Here is a 25,331-nt window from a genome sequence, read left to right as displayed (position 1 = left end):
CATCTGTACCCCCACATCACCACATCTGTACCACCACATAACCACATGTGTACCCCCACATAACCACATGTGTACCCCCACATAACCACATGTGTACCCCCACATCACCACATCTGTACCCCCACATCTGTGTAAAAAAGTGTTTGGTATATATATAATAACAGTACATCTGACTGTTAAATCTCTGAAAAGTACTCTGTGAAAGGTTCAACTGTCATTTCTCTGCATAATGCACAAACAAAACCAGATTGTCTTTTTTGGCATGATTGGTAAATTGCATATCAACACAGATCAAGACAGAATAGAGAGACATGATTCAACTCTTGAAATTCAAGAGATGAAGCCAAATAATCTACTTATCAAGAATTCCCTTTACCTAAATTGTATGATTCCATCACAAACATGTAATATGATCGCATAGATACACTGACATTGGATGTCATAAACCGGAAGTATTAATGCTGAATAATATCACAGCAAATAAATACAATAAACCTGATTAATATAAGATTGACAATTATACAGCAGTAAACATTCAATGTCAGCAAGAGATTGTCAAGTGTGCAGCCTGAATTAAACTCATCACCTGATTGTTTATACAAATATTTCTTCTGACGTCATACAATCAAATTCTCACTCCAAACTCAATCAGTGGTACCTAAAAGAGTATAAAGTAAGTATCAAGAATCAAATAAGACATACAAAAAATACTAATTCAGACAGAATTTAACAAAACTATCCATTGTGGGATTTCTTGTTTTTAGCATGGTACACTTAATGAGGCTTGAATGTACTTTGAAACAAAGTTCAAAGTTGAGCCTTGTTATAAGAGAATGACCATTGAATATTCAGGCGGTCATCTTCCCGTGGCAAGGGCATCAACTGACACAAAATGGCAGCGTCCAGTCAAGACGATCTGATTGATAAAAAAGATCTATACTGTTATAAAACGGGTCTTACACTGGAAAGTGCATCAAATCACTTAAGTACCTTGATAAAAAACATGAAAGATTAGCAAAGTATATGTCTGCCGCAAAGTTGACGGTACACATGCTTTGCAAATCCTGCAGTCGACCAAAATCTGCACATTGAAATATATGTTGTTTACTAACCAGATGTCTAGTTCGTTACACAATTTTGATTGGACTGTGCATAGACTCGTTAATCAAGCTGAAACGCAACTCCAGAATTCCAGCCTAGTTCGGCAAGGGTGGAATCTGGACTATTTAAGTCAGTTAACTCCCTTGCCTCGGGAAGATATCATGGGGATGGATTTTTGTTTGAAACAATATTTTTTAGTACCCGCTTTAAACTATTCAAACTATCAAATGGTTCACACTAATCAGCTGAATCTGTGGACTAGGACACATCATGAAATATTAGACATCTCATTCAGCTCATGTGCTACACCTGGTAACAGCAAGGGAGACAACCTATCAATGATAGGAGTGGTCCATCACAATCCCAGTCATCCCATTTTCAGCTACACATTTTTCCATTTCCAAGAGTATGTTAAGAAGTCGTCTGTCCATGGCCTTGAGATGCTCCTCTGTCAAGATGGGAGCAATTGGGTCCTGGGCCAGAATTTCCTTCATTACCCCACTGAGTACACCATCTTGGAGTGCAAGGAGACGTTGCCATGTGCTGAATCGGAACCTGTAACAAAGAAGCATAGATCAGCTTGATACCTGGAGCAGGGTGACAGGAGACGTTGCCATGTGCTGCAACAGAACCTGTAACAAAGAAGCATAGATCAGCTTGATACCTGGAGCAGGGTGACAGGAGACGTTGCCATGTGCTGAATCGGAACCTGTAACAAAGAAGCATAGATCAGCTTGATACATGGAACAGGGTGACATGTGCTGTGTGTGTAACAAAGAAGCATAGATCAGCTTGATACCTGGAGCAGAGTGACAGGAGACGTTGCCATGTGCTGAATCGGAACCTGTAACAAAGAAGCATAGATCAGCTTGATACCTGGAGCAGAGTGACAGGAGACGTTGCCATGTGCTGAATCGGAACCTGTAACAAAGAGGCATAGATCAGCTTGATACCTGGAGCAGGGTGACAGGAGACGTTGCCATGTGCTGCAACGGAACCTGTAACAAAGAAGCATAGATCAGCTTGATACCTGGAGCAGAGTGACAGGAGACGTTGCCATGTGCTGAAACGGAACCTGTAACAAAGATGCATAGATCAGCTTGATACCTGGAGCAGGGTGACAGGAGACGTTGCCATGTGCTGAAACGGAACCTGTAACAAAGATGCATAGATCAGCTTGATACCTGGAGCAGGGTGACAGGAGACGTTGCCATGTGCTGAAACGGAACCTGTAACAAAGAAGCATAGATCAGCTTGATACCTGGAGCAGGGTGACAGGAGACGTTGCCATGTGCTGAAACGGAACCTGTAACAAAGAAGCATAGATCAGCTTGATACCTGGAGCAGGGTGACAGGAGACGTTGCCATGTGCTGAAACGGAACCTGTAACAAAGAAGCATAGATCAGCTTGATACCTGCAGCAGGGTGACAGGAGATGTTGCCATGTGCTGAAAAGGAACCTGTAACAAAGAAGCATAGATCCACATAGATCTATGTTCTATAATCCAGGTAAAGATGGTGGCCTGTAAAGAATCAAGACTGGACCTATTCTACACGTTAGCTTTCTCTTCAATTTGCCTCTATTAAAAAACAATACAGAAGTGAATCAGGCATGTGCCATCACACTCGGAAATTATTTGAAAATGATTTAAAAACACACAGAACAGTAGGTGTACTGTCCCTTTAAAATACTAACAGACAAATGTAAAGACATTGGAAAGGAGCTTTCTTTGTATTGTACCAACACATCGCATGAAAACAAACTGCCATATGCATGATAGAGAGTGTGTGAGTGAGTTGGGTTTAACGCCGCTTTTAACAGTATTCCAGTTATATCATGGCTTGTCAGCTTAATGTGGGAGGAAAGCCCTAAGTAATGCAGGTCTCAGACGTTTACAACTTCGGTGAATCCCACAAGCACAGGTATGGTGCTGACAAATCTAGAAACATAATCGGGGCGAACCGGGATTCGAACCCACAATCATAGGTTTCTGGCGTGTCCAAGGGACACAACTCTGCACAGCGAATCACGGTGCCTTAGACAACTTGGCCACCCATGCACCAGCATGATATAGAGCGCTTTGAAGAAATAATGCTTTACATAACGTAAACTACAGTATTGAAATTAAAACGACAAATCCTTTTCCATTATCATATGAATCACATCAAATAGATATGACACCAGGTGTTTGCTGAAAAGTGAGTGTATCCTGCCCCACCAATGCCACTAATACTCATGCATCCTTTATCTACACATGTGAATTTTTTAATAATAATTGAAATAGACGCGGAATTGCCACACTCCAGAATGAACACAAAGACACAATGTGACATACACATAAAACACTTACCTGCAGCACTGATAAAGTGGAGCCAAAATTGATCTTTCATCCATATCAGGATCACCAAAGCTGAAAACATAACAAACATATTTGACATTATCATTACTAAATAAAACAAGAGTCATCAGATGAGGACAAATACCCCTGGCCCCCAAAATTTTTAAAGAAGAAATCATCTGACTGTTACAGTTAGTCTAACTTGATGAGAGGATTTCTCTAAATAGCAAAAGCACCACTTCAGCCCCTGGTTAATACATGCACCAAGTTTGGATGAAAATACTTTCATGGTTTTCAAGTTAAGCTCCAGCAACAAATTACGGATGGATGGAAGGATGGACAGACAGACCAGATGATGACTGTGTCTCTGCATTATATCATTATTATATAAAATGTATATAATACATTTATATATCGCAGGTATCCCGGTACTGTATCTGCTCAAATGCAGTTTTATTTGTTCTCAACCAGCAGGTCCATTTTCAATCCAGTTATCATTATCAACTCCCTGGGGAGTATACAAAAAAAGTCTCAATTTGAAATTGTCTGTGTATTCTGATTTCATGATGGTCGCAAATGATTCAGTGTTACCTTTTGGCGTTGTCGAGAATAAGCACCATGTTTTCTTTGCTGTGGCTAAAGTGTTCATAATGATGGCGATCAGCATTGCCTATGAGGTAGTCAAATATTGCTGTATCGATGAGATCAAGAAGCAAGGAGCCTGAACTGTAAGTCTTCACCATCAGGACCTTGCTGCAGTAGTCCGAGTCTGTTTCCCATCTGGAAAAACACAGTTTCATACAGCTTAACAAATTGTATTTTCCAAGTTCTGTGATGTTACAAAGGTTCTGCAGCAGAATTTCTTAGTAGTTTGTTTGTGTGTTTGTTTGTTTGTTGTTGTTTGTTGTTGTTTAATGCAGCACTCAGCAATATAATGACAGCCTGTAAACAATCAAGTTTGGACAGGACACGTTTTGACAGATTTTATCATTGAAAGTTAACAGTGACATATGTTTATCTTGATGTGTGAACTCGTAAACAAGGAAACAGAAGAAAATATGATCATTATTGCATTGAATATTATAAGTTGGCGTTGTCGCGGTATGTGGTAAAGCAGGCCCTATGGAATGGGGTAAACAGAAGTAGTAAGCATTGTAGGGATACATGACACCACCGAAATTAAAGTAAACATTATAGAATGAAGTTTTTAATAAGATTAATAAAATAGATTACAAACATAAGTCCAGATATACAATGAACACTTAAATAGTGTAACAAAAGGTTTAACTTTGGTAACTGAGTACGGATTTGTTGATATTCTATTTCCGATGACAGATCTTGACAGCAATATATACTGACAGCCTGAAATGATACTAAAGAAAAGTCTGTGTCTATTATACACGAGAGATAACTTTTCACAGGACTGAAGTGCCCATAATTATGGGTGCATATTACACACAAGTGTGTATAATACACAAATGAACAAGTTTTGTGTACATTCATCAATTGGAAGGGGTGCTTTTTAGAATTGTTTATGTGCTAATATATTAGCAAATATCGCCATTGCGCTTATTAGAGCGAGGCGCTTATTACATCAAATACAATACCACACACAACATATTTCATAATAATATTTTCGAGCAATGGGTGAAAATGATGTTTTCAATATGGTTGCCATGGCAACCATGTATAAAATCTGGTTAGAGGGGGCAGGTTAAAATCAGCTTAAGATGTACAAAGGCAAAAGGTAAAACATTCAAAAATATATTTGACATATTCCCATAGGAAAACTGTATGTAAGAACAACTTACTTTGCTATACGTTTTGTTGAATAAGTACGGGACCACGGATGTCGTACTGTTTTCAGGGTCCACTCGCTCGGCAGCCACAAGATTATAGTACCCTCTAGTATTTGACCTTTTGCACATACTCCGTCGTCTGGACCCTTGCAGAACATGCACTTGCCATAGAAACAGTTGTTGTCACCTAGGAGAAAAGAGGATTGTCTTGTTAGTTAGGTGTGGGTGCATTTGCTTAAGACACACTTAGCATCATTACAGCTATTTGATATCATGAGCATTGAGACCCCATCAGCCTGACCATCCGAGTCATTGAATTGTCTCTTAAGACTAGCATAGGGTGCTTGAGACCATTTCTAACATGTGAGCACAGTTGTTGGTTGTTTATTGCTTTGTTGTTTTATGCCACACACAGCAATATTCCAGCTATATGACGGCGGTCTGTAGATAATCAAGTCTAGACCAGACAATCCAGTGATTGATATCATGAGCATCGATCAACGCAATTGGGATCAAAGACATGCTTCAACCAAGTCAGTGAGCATGACCACCCGATCCCGTTAATCGCCTCTTACGACAAGCATAGCCGCCTTATACGGCAATTATGGATTGGTGAAGACCTATTCTACCCCGGATTTGCTGTGTACAGTATAAACAATAACACAACAAACAATATATGACGGTGGTCTGTAAATAATCAAGTCTGGACCAGACAATCCAGTAATTGGAATCATGAGCATTGATCTACACAATTTTCATATGATGACATGCATTAACCAAGTCAGCAAGCCTGAGCACCCGATCCTGTTAGTATTTAAGCAGTTGGAAAAAGCTATGGGATTGCCTGACTCTGTCATGTATTGCATATCTGTATTTTCTACTGCAGGGATATCTCATAACGAAGTTATCAAAACATCAGTTCTAGAAATTAAGGGGGATCCTGGGGTCCTTAAAGAATGACTCAATATTATTTGTATCTGCAGGGACTCCCTAAATCTTAAACTTTTGCCTTGAATTTCATGCTACATTCTCAACACTGATACCCTGCTAAAAGTTAAGGAGGATCCAGGTGTCATTTTTACATCATGTACATAGAGATTCCCTTTTATTTATAACATTAGGGCCACAAAAAAACAAGAAAAAATTTACTTTCCTTCTTGATTTCATCCAACTGACTATATGTGCATTGGACAAAGGGGTGATTTTAGGTCTTATTTAACATGTGTTTGTCTGCAATACCCCAGCAATATAACTGTAGCTTGTTAATAATCTGGTACCCATGAAGATTCGGGGTAGAATAGGTCTTCAGCAGCCCATGCTTGCCGTAAAAGGTGACTATTCTTGTCGTAAGAGGCGACTTACGAGATTGGGTGGTCAATCTCGCTGACTTGGTTGATGCATGTCATCGTATCCCAATTGTGTGGATCGAAGCTCATGATGTCAATCACTGAATTGTCTGGTCCAGACTCAATTATTTACAGACCGCCATCATATATCTGGAATATTACTGAATGTGACATTAAACAACAAACAAACAAATAATCTGGACCAGACAATCCAGTGATTGATATTATGAGCAATCATCCACGTCCTCAGGGTATATGGACACCACGCAAGTAATACACTCTGTCAACAAGATCTATAGACACATGATAGAGCCACCTCTTATTACAAGCATAGGTTGATAAGGACCAATTGTAACCCAGAATCCACATGGATTCCCAATTTAGTCATCTTTTACAACCAGCAATAGGGTGACACATTGAATCCTGGGATACTTCCTGTGTGTGCATATATGTATGCATGCATGTTTGTTCATGTTGCACTCAGCTAAAATCAAGTGAGTGAGTGAGTGAGAATGGTTTTACGCCGCTTTAAGCAATAATCCAGCAATATCGCAGCTGGGGACACCAGAAATGGGCTTCAAACATTGTACCCATGACGGGAATCGAACCCGGGTCTTCGGCGTGACGAGCGAACGCTTTAACCACAAAGCTACGCGACCGCCCCATCAATAATCAAGCCATGTGATGGTGGCCTGTACATAATCAAGGGTTACGAAGAGAACTCCTTTACTTTCATTCATAGGATTAAGCTCTAAATTTACTTCATGAAATAAATCTGAGAAACACTGTATTTGGAGAGTAAAGATATCTGCCAGGATTAACCCGCAGATGAAGTAACAAAACAATGATGACATCATGGTACCAGGTTCCAGCATTCATACCTTTGGTGAAGAAGGTTGCGAGAAGTTCTGGTGTGGCTACAGGCATGATCTCAGTCTGGAGGTTCACCCTTCTTCCCACTGCCAGGGGAGTGCGGCGGAAATGTAGCAGTCTGCAATACAGTCAATCAAATGGGCATGGGACGTGTATGGCAATTTCACTTCCTTTCTCGGGGTTTCACATAATGCAATTTTTCATGAGTCTGGACCAGACAATCCAGTAACTGACATCATGAGGATCAATCCACACAATTGGGATACAATGACATGCAATCAACAGATGTTTATCTAGACCTGCTCGGACGCCGATATATGGCCCCAGTCTGCAGCAAATGCCCCATATTTTAAACTATAAAATTTTCCTTGTCATGTTAATGTAGGTATAACTAATGTTATGGCTTTGTAGAGGTGACTTGTACATCACCGACAACAGCACCAATAAAGAGGAAGATGTTTTAATGCTTTGTTTTACATTATTGCACTGAATGCAATGTTAAAATACCTCAGAATTTCGGAAAATAAGAACATATAAAGGCGACATTTTTTTTATTTTTTGGTTTACGGATTTCAAACTCATTTAAAAAATGAGGTAGGCCAATTTAAAAAAAAAAAAGCTTCAGGGATTCTTTTACTTGAATTTTGTCCTAAAAAATGATATTTTTCAGACTTTGACGAAAGGTTTGGGTTAAACCATGTTATTCTGAACGTTTTAAGCATGAAATCGCGATCTATATTAATAATACGGAACTTCAGGGATGTATAGTGCTAGGTTACGAGCTGTGACATAGATTTCTTATGCATATATTTTGCCATTAAAGAGCCGAGAAATCGAGGCTAAGAAAGCCAAGATGTCATTTGACTATATTACACGTCATCGCACAAAAGATGGAAATAGTAACATAGATGTCGGTTTGGCAACTTTTAAAATTTTTTTTGTTGATTTTATTACTATTACAAGATTTGCTTGAAATGTCTATTTTGCTGTTTGACATGTTCGATGAGGACCCGTTGTCAAAGTTTGTCCGAGAATTTTATTTTCAATAACATTGCAGGAGATAGAATCTAGTGAATAATTTTTTAATCTATTGATAAAAAATGATAAAATCAAATGGAATACATATTTCAGACATCATGAAATGTGATAGATTTAATTAATGAATGATATGACAAGTAGGTTAATCAAATTATAAACTATTTTGACGTGACTTGGACGGTCTATCCTGCGGTGTCTGGTGACTCGTGGCTTCTAGGCCGGTGTACCGACCAACAGTGTTGAAAGAGTTAAACTGGTTACCACTGCGCTTTGCGCTGACAAGCTTTGATGGTATTAGAGAAGGGTCCCAGCGAGAAATATCAGAGTGACTTCCCTTCACTTTACGCTCGACGAGGAAATGAAATCTATTTTTTGTTTGAATTTTTTAACGAAAACATCTGCGGTAATAAAAAAAGGGTAATTTTCATTTTTATCTTTTTTTAACATTTGGACTTTGAAAGAGCGGCGCATCCGTAAACCAAGAAATAAAATTTCGCCGAAAACAAGATATGATCCCTGATCAACCAAGCCACGGATCCTGACCACTCCCGTCACATCTTATGACCAAGGTTGCTTGGGACCTATACCCATATAAATTCCCTTATATTTTGTTAGTTTGTTTGTTGTTTAATGCCACACTCAGCAATATTCCAACTATATGATGGCGGTCTGTAAATAATCGAGTCTGGACCAGGCAATCCAGTGACTGGCATCATGAGCATCGATCTACGCAATTGCCTTTGAATAGCGCACAGATTATACTTAAGATATCTTTGATTCAAAGATGTAATTGTAATAAACATACAAAAAAATCTTGCTGTCAAACCCAATTAAAGATTTCAACAGACAAAGTTTGTAATTAAAGTTAAAATCTATTAAAATATTTGTCTTACCTTCCAAGGTGGAAAGCTGCTATTTCTGCATTGTGTCGATCTCTTCCTGCATAGGGTGTCCCATTAATGATATCATTTCTTGCATACCTATATTGGGGCATATATATAATAAATATATTGAGGCTACTGATAGTTTTATGTTCACATTTGCGGGTATGGCAATTTCAGAGAATATAATTACAGAGACAGAATTGCATTCTGAGAGAATTTAAGAGCATATGGTCAAAACAGTAAAACTTCAAAAAACATATAGTGTGAGTTCAGCAACATATATGCCAAACTTTGTTACATTTTTATTTTTGAACCAAAAATGTCTGCATAATCAAGATAATGCCCATAAATAAGTACTCAAAACAGCTGTCACAAAGGGACATCTTAACAATTTGATTTAAATCTTTTGAACAATTTCAGGTGACATCATTGGTGGGAACAAGTATATGAAGTTTCATCTTCATTGGTCTGGTTTGTTTGTTTGTGGTTTAACGCCGCACTCAGCAATATTCCAGCTATAAGATGGCTGTCCGTAAATAATTGAGTCTGAACCAGACAATCCAGTGATTGACATCATGAGCATCAATCCACACAACTTGGATATGATGACATACATCCACCAAGTCCACGAGCCTGACCACCCGATCCCGTTAGTTGCCTCTTACGACAAGTAGAGTCACCTTGTAAGGCAAGCATGGGTTGCCGAAGATCTATTCTACCCCCGATCTTTATACCCATTTTGCAGATTAGAAACAAAAGAAAAGAACACTTAATGGACGACTGACAACTTGCAATCACATGTTATGCTCACATATCCCTTCAGGACAAAAGAGCTAAAAATCGAAAGCATTATCATGATTATACACTGATAAACAGTGCTCCAGATATCTTTTCAATCATATGAGTACAGTAATGACCATTATCAGAGCTGTGCTTGTGCATGAGTGCGAGCATGTGTGTGCTCAATCACACAGCTTGACTACTCAATCGGTTATTAACTCGCCTCTTATGACAATCAGAGCTTGTTGGGGACCAATTCTAACATGGATACCCCATAGGGCACAGCATGTACTAACTAGATGAGATCATACCATCCTGACTTGCTGGTTATGAGAGTCTGAGAATAAAAAAACAATCAAAAGTAACACACCATTCTGGTTTAAAGGCCACAGTCTGACCCCCTTTTAGAGTTAAAGACAGCTTTAGTTGAGTCCCTTTGAATCCAACATCAGCAGCAATAATTGGTCTGGTTGCAAGTTCTCGCAAGATTGCTCCTGTAGAGAAAACAAATGAGCATTAATGTGACATTAAAATGTTCAGATTCATGGCTTTAGGTTCACACAGTATTATCTGATTATGTGCACCATAGCACCGTAGCACCAAAGCATTAACACCATATATATATACATAACCTGAACTGCGTAAACCCTGTTAAGATTGCCAAATATCAAAGCTACTTTTGTTGGTTGGTTGGTTTGTTGTTTAATGCCGCACTCAGCAATATTCCAGCTATATGACTACAGTCTTTAAATAATCGAGTCTGGACCAGACAATCCAGTGATTAATATGATGAGCATCGATCCACGCAATTGGGATCGATGATATGCATCAACCAAGTCAGCGAGTCTGACCATCTGATCCAGTTAGTTGTCTTTTACGATAAGCATAGTCGCCTTTTACGGCAAGCATGGGTTGCTGAAAACCTATTCTAACCCGGAATCTTCGAGGGTCACTTTTGCAGGTGTTATGTTTGTTGAAAAGAGCATGACTGACACGAGTTACATTTCATCATGCTCTTTACAACAAAGTTTTGCAGGTTTTATGTTTGTTGAAAAGGGCATGATGAAATGGTAACTCATGTCAGCCAGTGATTTTTAAACTATAGATGCATGTGTCATTGCAGTTGGAGTAGCATGTTTATCTAACAGAATAGATTGGCTGGCGTATGTCTTGGTATTCCTCGATGTCATGTCAACAATGGGCGATCTTTTTATTCCCAAGGGTAATAACTCTCCTTTTGAAATGGTATAAGAGACGGTCCAACTTGTCGCTTCCAGTCTGGTTCCCTGGTGAATATGCACTGCGACAACTAGTCTCAAGACGGTGCCAAGCTAAAACGTTATCCTGTTGCACCTTCATTCAAAAACGGTCGTTTACTACTGAATGCTTTTAACTAACGCTTATTTTGTAGTGCTTATTAGTTTAGCATTTCAACATTTGTTGAGTCTTCAACTAACAGAGGAATTGTCACGATGGAAGATAGCAGGAAAAATGCCATGAAAAACAGTATATTGCCACGATATTTTCTACGTCAGAAAACAGCGAGGCATTTTGTCTGTCTGGGTTAACATACTGCATTGATGAAATAATGCAAACTCTTTATTTATCAGCCTTCGTGTTATTTCTCACAATTCCAAGCATTCAAATCTTAACGAGTTCTCATCTACCATGGACTTCAATGTAATAAAATTTTAGATACGCCTACATTTGCTTCACACAAACATATTTGACAGGCCTTTACCACTGATCTATTATTAGTATACACCCATACCTTTACAAATAATTGACAAAGAAATAACATTTAGAATAAAACAACTGATTTTAAATGTTACTTTTATATCAAATTTTTTCTTACATCTGATTTCTTAGAAATATGCCAAATGAAAATCTACCATGCATCTATCATGCAATCATACTTTGAAATATCATGCAATCATACTTTGAAATAAGAGATTAACCTATATTATTCTGTCCCTTATAGAATGTGTCCCACCATTTCGTGCTTTGAGTCATCACCAAGATCACAGCTGTTAATTCATTGATCCATCATTTCTAACAGAATTCTGACACTCAGGCTCTTAAAATAGTAGTAAATTACAGAGATTCATCCCAACAAACAACAAATCATACTGGTTTGGTTTTTTGTTGTTTAACACCGCACTCAGCAATATTCCAGCTATATGACGGCGGTCTGTAAATAATCAGTTCTGGTCCAGTTCAGTAGCAGATAATGACTACTAAAAAGTCATGCATGTGTAATCTAATACTAGTACACATGCACAAGTATTCCAAGATATCAAATAAAATAGTAAATCATTGTGCAATGCAGATATCTGTTGGTGTGAAGAGTAAAAAGAATAACATTAATAATTTGTTGATGTGGGGATTTGAAACATCAGTATAGAATAAGGAAATATAAAATCAAGACCTAATGAAATTAAGAATCTTTGTCTGAATTATAATCATCTGATGATTGTCAAAGCACACTGGATACTTTAATACAATCATCATTACCATGATTACAGAGATTGAAAATCAGTATGACAATATTGTTTTAAATTTATAAGATGAAAAAATTTGTAGTTGGTATGAGTACCCTTGAATATGCATTTAATGTAATAAACAGGGTCTTCTGTGTTCGAAAAAATATAATTTTCTAATTTTTAAAATAGGCCAAAATAATATATACCATATTTGATGTAATTAGCGCCCAGGGCACTCTCAAAATCAGAAATAAGGGGCTCTTATTTATTTGAAGAAAATGCAAGTGATATGAGAGGTGGAATCTGTTTGGTGAATAGGTGGGACATAGAAGGGACATAACTGGCAAATAGCCATTGGTGGCGCTACTATTGAGCCAGAAATTCCAGCCTAGTTCGACAAGGGTAGAAACTGGACTTTACAGTCAGTTAACTTCCTTGCCCTGGGAGGATGCAGGTTAGTGAACTTTAGAAGAACTAGACTATTGACACTAAGTGACATTGTGTAATTAGGGGAACACAGGATGTGAGGGATTATTTGTTCCATCATGTCCTGGCTGGTTTGACGTGTGGGAGTGAATATGCTTCCTCATGTCTTTTGTTTGTTGTTGGTCTGCAAAATTAACTGCGTCGTGAAACTATTGCGAAGGTGTGTCCCAAAACCTTCCAGATATCCAGAAAACACTCCAGCTATATGATAGTGGTCTGTAAATAATAGAATATGGACTAGACATTCCAGTGATTGACATCATGAGCATCGATCGCTTGGAGATTGGTAAATCCAGGTCGGCCATAGCCAGCTTGTTTTATGTTTACCAAAGCAGAATTACAACTCTGTATTTGATACCAATACCAAGGGACAATGTGTGACTTTCCCTCATCCAGTAGACCATGTGCAACTATCATATCCAAGAAAGGCCACATCCAGTTCATCACCAACAGCAAAAAACCCCATCACAACCTGAACAGCATCTGCCTTAACAGGTTTGGGTAAAATATAAGTCCAGATGGTAAGAAATAGTAGTGGGAAGGTACACCGATGCAGCGGTGGATCGTGATTACTTACTGCTTGAATCGATCCAAGTATCAATCACAGTCGCGTACAAAGTAAAATGTATCAATCCTTACCTTCAATGTTTTCTTTAATAACTGTTACACTAATCCAATTAATATTAAAAATTAGTCGTGAATACGTAAATATTTTAATCTATTGCGCCATACTTACAGTCTGACAAACGTAAATCATCAGTGTGCCAGGTACCTGGCATTCCTGTCTATGAAGAAGATGGCTTACGCACCATAGAAAAGAGCAAAAAATAGTATTGTGATATGTATAGGATTGTGCCTAAGGTATAGTGATTCATATCGGATGACACAGTTGGTGTATCGCCCAAGCCCTAGTAGAGAACTGCCTATGTGAGATAGTCTTCAAGTCAGACTATGATGTCAGCAGTGTCCTGTCTACAATAAAGAACTGTGTGGTTCAGCAACGAGCAACTATTTTTAAATTTGTCATGCACATGGTTGGTTGGTTTGTTGTTTTACGCCGCACTCACCAATATTCCAGCTGTATGACAGCAGTCTGTAAATAGTCGAGTCTGGACCAGACAATCCAGTGATTGATATCACGAGCACCGATCCACGCAATTGGGATCGATGACATGCTTCAACCAAGTCAGCGAGCCTGACCACTCGATCCCATTAGTCACCTCTTGCGACAAGCATAGCCACCTTTTACGGCAAGCATGGGTTGCTGAAGACCTATTCTACCGCGGATCTTCACGAGTCTCATGCACATGGAAGATGTCAGGTGTTTTGACATCAATGTGAACATTTTGCTCCAAAGTACACACAGAAAATCAGGTATGTCATTTTGTGGTTGAACTTACCTAGTTCTGGTGTCTTCTCTGGATGTATGTGCCTATTCTCTATCCACTTGGCTGCAATTGTCCAGGGTGACTGCCCCCCCAATGAGTGTTTCCAGTCAACTTTGAACTCCTCCACCTGGTTTTTGATCACTGCCCCAAGGGGCACACCACCCTCATATATCTGAGAATTATCACCTGTCCCTTGTCGTCTCCTGATCTCTGGTTCCAAAATCTTGAAGGACACAAACAGCATGAACGCAGCACAGGCAAAGATGATTAAACGCACTTTCAACTTCATGATGTAGCAGGCATATCTTGCAAAGATTCTATCCTGCAAAAAGAAATAAGCCATAAGTCATATCAATACAATACAAAACAAATTTGTTGGGTAACTCCTCACTCAACAGTATTCCAGCTATTTGCTTGGGTTTGAGGGAGTTTGTTGTTTAACGCTGCACTCAGCATGCTCAGCAATTGGTTTGGTTTGTTGTTTAACGCTGCACTCAGCAATATTCCAGCTATGTGACAGCGGTCTGTAAATATTCAGGTCTGGACCAGACAATACATTGACTGACATCATGAACATTGATCTACGCAATCAGGATACGATAACACGCATCAACCAAGTCGGCGGGTCTGACAACCCAATCCCATTAGTCGCCTCTTATGATAAGCATAGTAGCCTCTTACGACAAGCATGGGTTGATGAAGATCAATTCTAACCCAGAGCTTTATGTGTCCCGATAGATCACTTATTTCACAGTAAGGAAATGACAAGTGTATTCAATTTTCACATTCGAATGCACTGCAAAAAGGTGAAATTGACACTTGATCTAGGATCTAGTATTTGAGATTTGTTTTGTTTGTTGTTTAACGCCGCACTCAGCAATATTCCAGTTATATGACAGCTGTCTGCAAATAATCGAGTCTGGACCAGACAATCCAGTGATTGACAGCATCGATCCACACAATTGGGATCGATGACATGCATCAACCAAGTCAGCGAGCCTGACCACCCGATCCCGTTAGTCGCATCTCACGACAAACATAGTCGTTTTTTACAGCAAGCATGGGTTGCTGAAGACCTATTCCACCCCGAACCCACAGGTCTGATAGATATCATATCATAAAAATCAACCGATTGGAACACGATAATATGCATCAACTAAAATAGCAAATCTGGTAATGAGATCCCATTAGTTGCCTCTTATCATGCATATGACAAGCATGGGTTGCTGAAGGCGAATTCTAATGCGGATCTTCACAGGTGTACAGCAATAAGGTGTGTACTTACAAAGAGTGAGTTGGAGTGAGTTAATATTTAACGTCACATAGGCAATATTTCAGCTGTAATTGTAATGTACACAATACACATGCATGAAGTCTGTCAGCTGGGCTCATAATTTCGATATTATTGTATTATTGCATAAATAATTTCCTAGCTTACATTTTTACCAAGCTGACAAGATATTTCACCAACAAAATGGATAGACTATACACATAACGTCATCATACACAGGCATTTCGAGGTTCCACATAATTATGGCAAGCAATATTATACATAACTTCTTTAATGACGTTTCAGTGCCACTTATTGTCTCTTAAACATATGAATGACAGGATGGGAACAAGGTGTGAGATGTTTACAAAGTCCATCACAAGATACATTTTTGTACAGTAACGAAGTGATTGAGAGCAAATTTTCACACCACAGAAGTCATAAAATGTGTGTTCGGATTGTCATGGTTGGGCCTTGTTGACAAAGAGTTGCTCCAAGTTCTTATCGGTAAAAGGCATAGTAACATGATACCAGCTGACCGCAACAACCCCCTTCCATTGCTACAGTAAATGAGCTGCGAGCGACGACACCATCATTTAAACTCCTCAGTCCTCTCGGAAACCGGCCTTCTGTCACATTGTTACAGACGAACACACGGGGAATATACCCGATAAACAAACAATATATACACAAGCAGTACAAAAATAATAGTGAAACATTACCTAATGAAACTAGCATGTGGCCAGGCGTAGCACTAACTCGATGCAAAGAAATGCCAGCTAGCAACTTCTGTTCACGTCGTCTGCCATGTTGGAACCGGAAATGGCGGGTTATACAAAAAGTGTAAATATTAAATTCGTTTCCGGAATACGGATGCTATTTAAAGCTGTTTCGTGATAATGGATTGTCAAATATCTTCACCCCTAAACTTAAAATACCCAAAATAGACACAACACTAGCTAGCCAAATAAATAAACAAACCGACCCAAACATAGCTAAAACTACCACACTAGCATACATACACAAAAATTGGCCAAATTGGTGTCACATTTACACGGACGGATCCTCAGATCCGACCTCCAAACACACGGGTTTCGGAGTCCATACCACACAACCAACTAAAACCACACAATCCTTCCGACTCCCAAATAACCAATCAATATTCACGGCCGAACTAATGGGCATGGCCTCAGCCCTCCACAATCAAGAATCCAAAAACAACCAAAAAATCCTAATACTTACTGACTCCCTAAGTGGACTACAAGCCCTCCAAAACAAAAATACCAAAAACCGACCTAAATTAATAAATCAAATACTTAAAAGCTCCAACGACCTAACAAAAGCAGGCAAACAAATAACCTTCTTGTGGATACCCGCCCACGTAGGAATATACGGTAATGAAAACGCCGATAAAGCAGCTAAACTATCCCTTAAAATCCCAGAAATAAGCTTAAACTTACCCATCTCAAAATCAGAAATTAAAAGTGTAAACAAACAAAAAATCACAAAAAAATGGCATAACCTATATCTAAACTCAAATAGCAAAATCAAAAGAGTGCTCAGCAAACCACTAACCAAACCAAAAATTCTCCATCCATCAAAAAAAATCGACAGAGTAATCACTAAACTCCAAACAGGACACACCAACCTAAATAACCAGCTAAAAAAATTTAAAAAACACACTACAGGTAACTGCCCACACTGCAAACAACCAGAAACCCCAGAACACGCACTCATCCACTGCACACACTACCTAACACATCGAACCGCATTACAAACCACCCTCAATCTAAACAAGGCTCTCACTCTAGAAGCAATACTAAACCCACAAAATAAACTAGAAAACTTCAAGGCCTTAGGCGTATTCTTAATAAAAACGGAACTAATAAAACGCATCTAAAACCATAATAACCTACCAAATCAAAATCACATAAACAAACAATCATCCACCATACCCAGCTCCCTTAGTTCTCCTCCCCAACCCCATCAGCATCTATTCCAATCTCAAAATTCCCAAATTCTATATAAGCAACCCCTAAAGCCCCCTCTTGGGTTGCACAGACCACCCTCGCCCCTTTCGGAAACACATTAAATGGCCTGGCCGGGCCCGTGTGCGAAATACGCATCAGTCGGAAAGCGCACGTTAAATCTCCAAAGTAAGTAAGTAAGTAAGTAATGGATTGTGTCTTTTGCAATGTTTTTATCAACCTTACCATCATCCCGGAGACTCCGAAACTTGTAGGATGAAAGCGACCCGTCCATCTCAGCTAAAGAAGCACTGTATGTGCTGAATGTATCATTGCAAGTAGATTATACGGGACTGGCATTGAAAACATATTAGTCTATCAGTTAGTTTAACCACTGCAAGTCTTGAAAACGGATTTTCTGATTAAATTCAACGTGTTTAACAGTCTTTCGTGATTCTGGTGTACTACTGATTCTGCTTATGGAGAGCACCGGAAGAAATCAGGTGATGTTATAATACTTAATGTTGAAAGTTTTAGGTTGCTGAAGTACTGTCGGAAATGCTAGAAAAATGTTGTTTGCCTGTTAAAACAAGACAGAATGTTTCACAGACTGTTGCTATTGAAATATCGAGTAACCACCAATCTACCTACCTGTGGTTTGAGGTATTGCAGTTATAAGGAGTCCTATGGACAACTTTACAGAACGAAAAACGAACGAAAACAGCAAGTTCAGATGTCCAGTGAGGGAAGTTTGAAACGGACTATAATCCTTTACGACAATTATGATAGTTTGTGCGAATGCACAGGCTGATGTGAGGTCGGTTTGTTCTCACTTTGCCGGCAGATTATATGGATTAATTAAGTCTAATTAAATCTAATCCGCATTAGTCGGATTACGGAAGATAAGCAAGTCACGCATTGCTAGAGACAGGCGTTTACTAATTAGCTGATATGACTCATGTTCACGTAACTTAAGGTGAATGTTAGTGATATGAGTTCACGTGTCAAAATATTTAATATATAGTGTTAAATCAAAATTAATTAGAACAAAAGAACCAAACAATAACAATCTAGAAATAAATCAACCTTACACAATGGAGGAGCTCCTCTACGTAATCCAAAACAGGAAAAAGGGCACAGCCCCAGGATTAGACCTAACTTCTTACCAAATAATTAAAAAACTCCCCCTAAAACTACTCCAGGCACTACTCAAACTATACAATCTCATCTGCCTAAACGGACAGGTTCCTACTCCCTGGAAACAGGCCCTAGTCATACCAATCCCTAAACCTAATAAACCAGCTAATCAAGCTAACTCATATAGACCAATATCTCTAACTTCAAACTTATGTAAAGTAATGGAATCAATGGCTAAAAATAGATCACAACATTACTTAACTCAAAATAACATCATAAACCCAGATCAAAGCGGTTTCACTCCTGGCCGCTCAACCCTAGATAACCCCGCCCGACTAGAACAAGATATTAAGACAGGACAACTAAATAAACAATATACCACAGGCATCTTCTTAGACTTCTCTAAAGCTTTCGACATGGTATGGCACGATGAGCTAATACAAAAACTTAAAAAATTAGGACTCAAAGGTCAGATAATAAACTTCATCCAGGACTTCCTAAACAATCGTAAAATAACCGTGGGTATAGACCAAACTCTATCGGACCAATGTCCCCTAGAAAATGGCACTCAACAGGGCAGTATCCTCAGCCCCACCCTCTTCAATATAATGATAAACGATCTAATCGAGGGCCTATCCCCTAAAGTAAACACATCAAAATTCGCGGATGATGGAGCCATCTGGATCCGCACTAAAAGCATGAAAATGGTCCAAAATTTACTCCAAAAATCTCTTAATAAAATACAACAATGGGCTGACAAATGGGGCTTCTCCCTTAACTCAGAAAAAACAACAGGAATAGTATTCAAACATAAAAACATGAAACCCGCCTCCCCAATCCTCCAGCTAAACAATCAAACAATCAAATTTAAAAAACAAACCAAATTCTTAGGACTTTTTTTCGATGAACATCTCACCTGGGATGCTCACATCGAAAACCTAACAACTAAATGCAGTAAAGACCTAAACACCCTAAGATGCCTAACTGGCTCTAACTGGGGAGCCTCCAAAGATACCCTAGCTCCTCTCTCTCTACATATCACTAATTAGATCAAAACTAGACTACGGCTGCGCCATATACAACACCCTAAACAACTCTCTATCTAAAAAACTTGACTCAATACAATATCAGGCTCTCAAACTAATTACAGGCACCCAACATGGCACCTCCTACACCTCACTTCAGGCCTTAACAGGAGAAATGCCACTAAGTCTACGCAGGGAACAGCTAAGCTTAAATTTCTGGGCCGCGTCCCAATCAAACCCTCTCATCCAAAACTTAATAAACCAAAACATCAGCCCCAAAAACCAAGCTCTAGCTCGTAAACACCCCTTACTTACCCCAATATCCCAAAGAATAACAAACTACCTAAATGAACACCAAATTAAAAATCTTAAACAAAACTGCAAACAATCTTCACCCCTAAACTTAAAATACCCAAAACAGACACAACACTAGCAAACCAAATAAATAAACAAACCGACCCAAACATAGCTAAAACTACCACACTAGCATACATACACGAAAATTGGCCAAATTGGTGTCACATTTCCACGGACGGATCTTCAGATCCGACCTCCAAACACACAGGTTTCGGAGTCCATACCACACAACCAACTAAAACCACACAATCCTTCCGACTCCCAAACAACCAATCAATATTCACGGCAGAACTAATGGGCATGGCCTCAGCCCTCCATAATCAAGAATCCAAAAACCACAAAAAAATCCTAATACTTACCGACTCCCTAAGTGGACTGCCAGCCCTCCAAAACAAAAATACCAAAAACCGACCTAAATTAATAAATCAAATACTTAAAAGCTCCAACGACCTAACTAAGGCAGGCAAACAAATAACCTTCTTGTTGATACCCGCCTACGTAGGAATATACGGTAATGAAAACGCCGATAAAGCAGCTAAACTATCCCTCAAAATCCCAGAAATAAGCATACACTTACCCATCTCAAAATCGGAAATTAAAAGTGTAAACAAGCATAAAAAATCACAAAAAATGGCATAACCTATATCTAAATTCAAATAGCCAAATCAAAAAAGTGCTCAGCAAACCACTAACCAAACCAAAAATTCTCCATCCATCAAAAAAAATCGACAGAGTAATCACTAAACTCCAAACAGGACACACCAACCTAAATAAACAACTACAACAAGAACACACTACAGGTAACTGCCCACACTGGAAACAACCAGAAACCCAAAACACGCACTCATCCACTGCACACACTACCTAACACATCGAACCAAATTACAAACCACCCTCAATCTAAACAAGGCTCTCACTCTAGAAGCAATACTAAACCCACAAAATAAACTAGAAAACTTCAAGGCCTTAGGCGTATTCTTAATAAAAACGGAACTAATAAAACGTATCTAAAAACACAATAACCTACCAAATCAAAATCACATAAACAAACAAACATCCACAATACCCAGCTCCCTTAGTTTTCCTCCCCAACCCCATCGGCATCTATTCCAAATCTCAAAATTCCCAAATTCTATATAAGCAACCCCTAAACCCCCCTCTTGGGTTGCACAGACCACTTTCGCATTAAATGGCCTGGCCGGGCCCGTGTGCGAAATACGCATCAGTCGGAAAGCGCACGTTAAATCTCCAAAGTAAGTAAGTAAGTTAATTAGAACAAGTATTTGTCACAAAGTGACGAAATGTCCCCCGCCTGTATATTTACCATAGTACCAAATATGAAGACAATCCAGCGATTAGTTCTTGAGATATTGCGGCAACACCGTTTTCCAACTCCAAAAGCAGATTTGCCTGCTGTGACCTTGAAAGTGGGGTCAAGGTCACCAAAACCGACCGGTGTTTGCGGTGTCTGTATATACACCATAGTTCCAAATATGAAGACAATCCAGCGATTAGTTCTTGAGATATTGCGGCAACACCGTTTTCCAACTCCAAAAGCAGATTTGCCTGCTGTGACCTTGAAAATGGGGTCAAGGTCACCAAAACCGACTGATGTCTGCGGAGTCTGTATATACACCATAGTATCAAATATGAAGACAATCCAGCGTTTAGTTCTTGAGATATCGCGGCAACAAACGGACGGACGTACGGACGGACGTACGGACGGACGGTCGTGAATACTATATCCCCCGCTCCGCGCTTTCGCGCGGCGGGGGACAATAAAGTGAGTGAACACTATTAGTGAAGCATGTATATAACGACGGACGTATTATTCCATCAACCCTAAAGAGCCCCACCTAGTTTGCCTCACCTTTTCGGACATACCCTTTTCGACCAAACACGAAATGGCCTGGCGGGCCCGTGTGCGAAATACGCATTTCTGGTTCAATGCCCTTGAAGCTGCTAACATTGAAGACCCTTCAATTTCGAAGTTTGCTGATTACGTAACTGAGCAGTGGGTTGAGGGAGAAGACAGAAATATGGGGAACCATATCATGAACTAGACCGCCTGAAAGTCTGTCTTTAGAATAACAGCAATGATGGAATATGGAGATGCCGTCTCCCATCTGGATGGATTGTAATATTTTATTGTTGTGGTATAATGTATGATGTGCAAATGTAAATGTATATAAAATTGTATATGAAAATAAAGAATTATGTGAAAGAATTGTGTTTGAAGAATTATGTGAAAGAAATGTGTTTTCTGGTTCATATGGTAATTATTTGGAATAAGAGTTACCTCACCTTGCCGGCAGTCAGTCAATTAATCTGTGTTTAGTCCCTCCATTGTTTGTGGATTATCCCTGGAGATAACCTTAATTGCCGGCAAAGTGGGAACACCCCGTGAGGACATCACCTCTGGGCAGGGGTTAGATAATAACCCCAGGTTATAGGCCGTTTCATACATGCATGACAGTACACGAATATTGTAAACGTTTATCGCCACTTTACCTATTACAGTACCGGTTAAGGCTAAACACAGTGTCAGTTAGGATAGGCAATATTAGGCTGATTTGCGTTATTTTCAAATATGCTATTTAGTCCTATGATTAGTATTTAATAAATGAGGCCAGTAAAGCATTTTTCTAGCATTTCCGACATTACTATTTATAACACAATGTTAATGTTTTAACGCTGCACCCTGCAATAAATCAGCTGTATGACGGTATTCTGTAAATAATTAAATCAGAACCTGTGGATCCAGTGATTGATATTATGAGCAACGATCCACGCCTGCTCACAATCAAGAACAGTCAACCGGATGTCTGTTCAATAATCGAGTCTGGACCAGACAATCCAGAGATTGATATCATGAGCATCGATCCACGCAATTGGGATCGATGACATGCATCAAACCAAGTCAGCGAGCCTGACCAGCCGATCCCGCCTCTAACGACAAGCATAGTCGCCTTTTACATCAAACATGGGTTGCTGCATCTTCCCAAAGCAAGGTGAGGTGAGGTGAGAAGAGGTTTAACGTCGCGTCCAAGATTATTACACTTATATAGCGACGTCCATGTACGTGTGTGTGTTTGTGTGGCTGCTTGTACAAGTCCGGACTGATGCCGATTTATAGTGCTAGCACACTGAGATACCATGCCGCAGTTTAACATGAATACCCCACTCAGACACAGTATACTGACTCCGAGCCGACCAGTCCTTGTTTTAAGCCCCTTAATGCCGAGCGCCAGACAGGGTAACAAGTACCATATTTCAACGTCTTTTGGTATGACGCGGTCGGGGCTCTCCGGGCGGACGCTCTACCACTAGGCCACGGAGGCAGTCCCCAAAGCAAGAGAGTTAAGTGACTATAAAAGTCAACCCTTGCCGAACTAGGCTGGTATTATGGAGTCAAATTTTGGCTAGATTAACGAGTCTATTTTTATTTTTTTTATTTTCTTGCACAGTCCAATCAAAATCGCGCAACGAAATCGTGCACATTTCGGTCGATTGCACCGCCAACTCGTTGTCAACAGATATTTTCCCAATCTTTTCATGTTTTAAATCAAGGCGCTCACGTGATTTGATGCACTTCACGATTTAAGACCCGATGTGTCACAATATAAATCTTGGTTATCGACCAGATCGTCTTGACTGGGCGCCAATTTCATTAAAATCAGATCTTAGTTCTCGCTACCGTGACCCGTAATGGGATGTTCTCAGATCTTTGTTTAGCGGTAGCGAGAACTAAGATCTGATTTTAATGAGATAGGACTGGGCGCCGTCGTTTTGATTTAAACAAATGCAAGTCATACGAGAGGCGGAATATGATTGGTCCATAGGAGAGGCTAAGAAGGGACATAACTGGTAATAACATGCACTGGTGGCGCTGCGATCGAGCCCAGGAATTCCAGCCAGGTTCGGCAAGTGCGGAAACTGGACTTTAGTCAGTTAACTCTCTTGTTCTCGGGAAGATGGGGTTGCTGAAGACCTATTCTATCCCGGATCTTCACGGATCTAATCTCAATACTAACAAACCGTTAAAGCTGCTGCTACTAGCTCATTAGATTGGCAGCCTAAGAAAAGAATCTTCTCTATTTTTAACTAAACCCGTTAGAATGGCTTCCCAACAACCTCTATGCTTGTGGTAAGAGACGGATCTGGTGGTTAGACTCACTGACTTGGCTGATTGCACATGCCATCGTTTCCCACGTACATCACGTGAGGTACAATAGTGAGTGAGTGAGTTGTGTTTAACGCCGCTATTAACAGTATTCCAGTCATATCACGGCGTGTCAGCTTAATGCGGGAGGAAAGGTCTGACGTTTACCACTTCGGTGAAACCCACGATCACGGGTATGGTGCTGACAAACCGAGAAACATAATCGGGGCGAACAGGAATTCGAACCCACAATCATAGGTTTCTGGCGTGCCCAAGGGACGCAACTCTGCACAGCGAATTGCGGCGCCTTAGACGACTGAGCCACCCGTGCCCCCTGCGGTAGAATAGGTCTTCAGCAACCCATGCTTGCTGTAAAAGGTGACTATGCTTGTCGTAAGAGGCGACTAACGGGATCGGGTGGTCAGGCTCGCTGACTCGGTTGATGCGTGTCATCGTATCCCCAAGTAGATCGAAGCTCGTGATGTCAATCACTGGATTTTCTGGTCCAGATTCAACTTTTTATAGATCGCCGTCATATAGCTGGAATATTACCGAGTGCAGCGTTGAACAATAAATGAAATATATTGTTACATTAGGTTTCCAAAGCAACAGAAGCAAAACACATTCCTGTCACTTTTGTAGAGAAAGAGCTACATGAAAAGCGAATCCTGTTAATCCTGTTAATCCGATCGATATACCGTTCACAGCGAAATAATTCGTAATTTTGAGTGAGTGAGTTCGGTTTAACGCCGCTTTTAACAGTATTCCAGTCATATCGCGGCGTGTCAGCTTAATGTGGGAGGAAAGCCCGAAGTGATGCAGGTTTTAGACGTTTACCACTTCGGTGAAACCCACGAGCACGGGTATGGTGCTGACAAACCTAGAAACATAATGGG

At 39.8% G+C, this 25,331-nt stretch overlaps 1 protein-coding gene across 2 annotated transcripts; it reads right to left on the bottom strand.

Moving 5' to 3' along the window:
• Positions 1-24: 24 nt before the first annotated feature.
• LOC139459153 (glycosaminoglycan xylosylkinase-like) lies at positions 25-16,595 on the bottom strand. Of its 2 annotated transcripts, none has more exons than XM_071240608.1 (9): positions 16,510-16,595; positions 14,530-14,839; positions 10,531-10,654; positions 9,390-9,476; positions 7,467-7,576; positions 5,252-5,426; positions 4,032-4,220; positions 3,453-3,512; positions 25-1,656 (listed from the first exon to the last, which is right to left on the bottom strand). In XM_071240608.1, the coding sequence occupies exons 2-9, from the start codon at positions 14,804-14,806 to the stop codon at positions 1,437-1,439; spliced, it is 1,242 nt and encodes a 413-aa protein (XP_071096709.1). In that variant the 5' UTR covers positions 14,807-14,839; positions 16,510-16,595; the 3' UTR covers positions 25-1,436. The 2 variants fall into 2 exon arrangements, with proteins under 2 accessions (XP_071096709.1, XP_071096710.1); XM_071240609.1 differs by lacking the exon at positions 16,510-16,595 and adding an exon at positions 16,319-16,330.
• Positions 16,596-25,331: the final 8,736 nt, after the last annotated feature.

The sequence above is a fragment of the Haliotis cracherodii genome, unplaced genomic scaffold, assembly GCF_022045235.1.
Source record: "Haliotis cracherodii isolate W230 unplaced genomic scaffold, xgHalCrac1.p SCAF_13, whole genome shotgun sequence".
NCBI classification, from domain to species: domain Eukaryota; kingdom Metazoa; phylum Mollusca; class Gastropoda; order Lepetellida; family Haliotidae; genus Haliotis; species Haliotis cracherodii.
Note: the sequence above shows the minus strand (reverse complement) of the source record. Positions and strands in the feature narration are given on the sequence as shown.

Coding starts and splice junctions, on each gene's coding strand:
- LOC139459153 (XM_071240608.1), bottom strand. CDS start 14,806: ATGAAGTTGAAAGTGCGTTTAATCATCTTTGCCTGTGCTGCGTTCATG. Junction 7,577..9,389: donor GCAGCTTTCCACCTTGGAAG/GTAAGACAAATA, acceptor ACTGTATTGCAG/ACTGCTACATTTCCGCCGCA. Junction 1,657..3,452: donor CCACTTTATCAGTGCTGCAG/GTAAGTGTTTTA, acceptor TCTTTGTTACAG/GTTCCGATTCAGCACATGGC.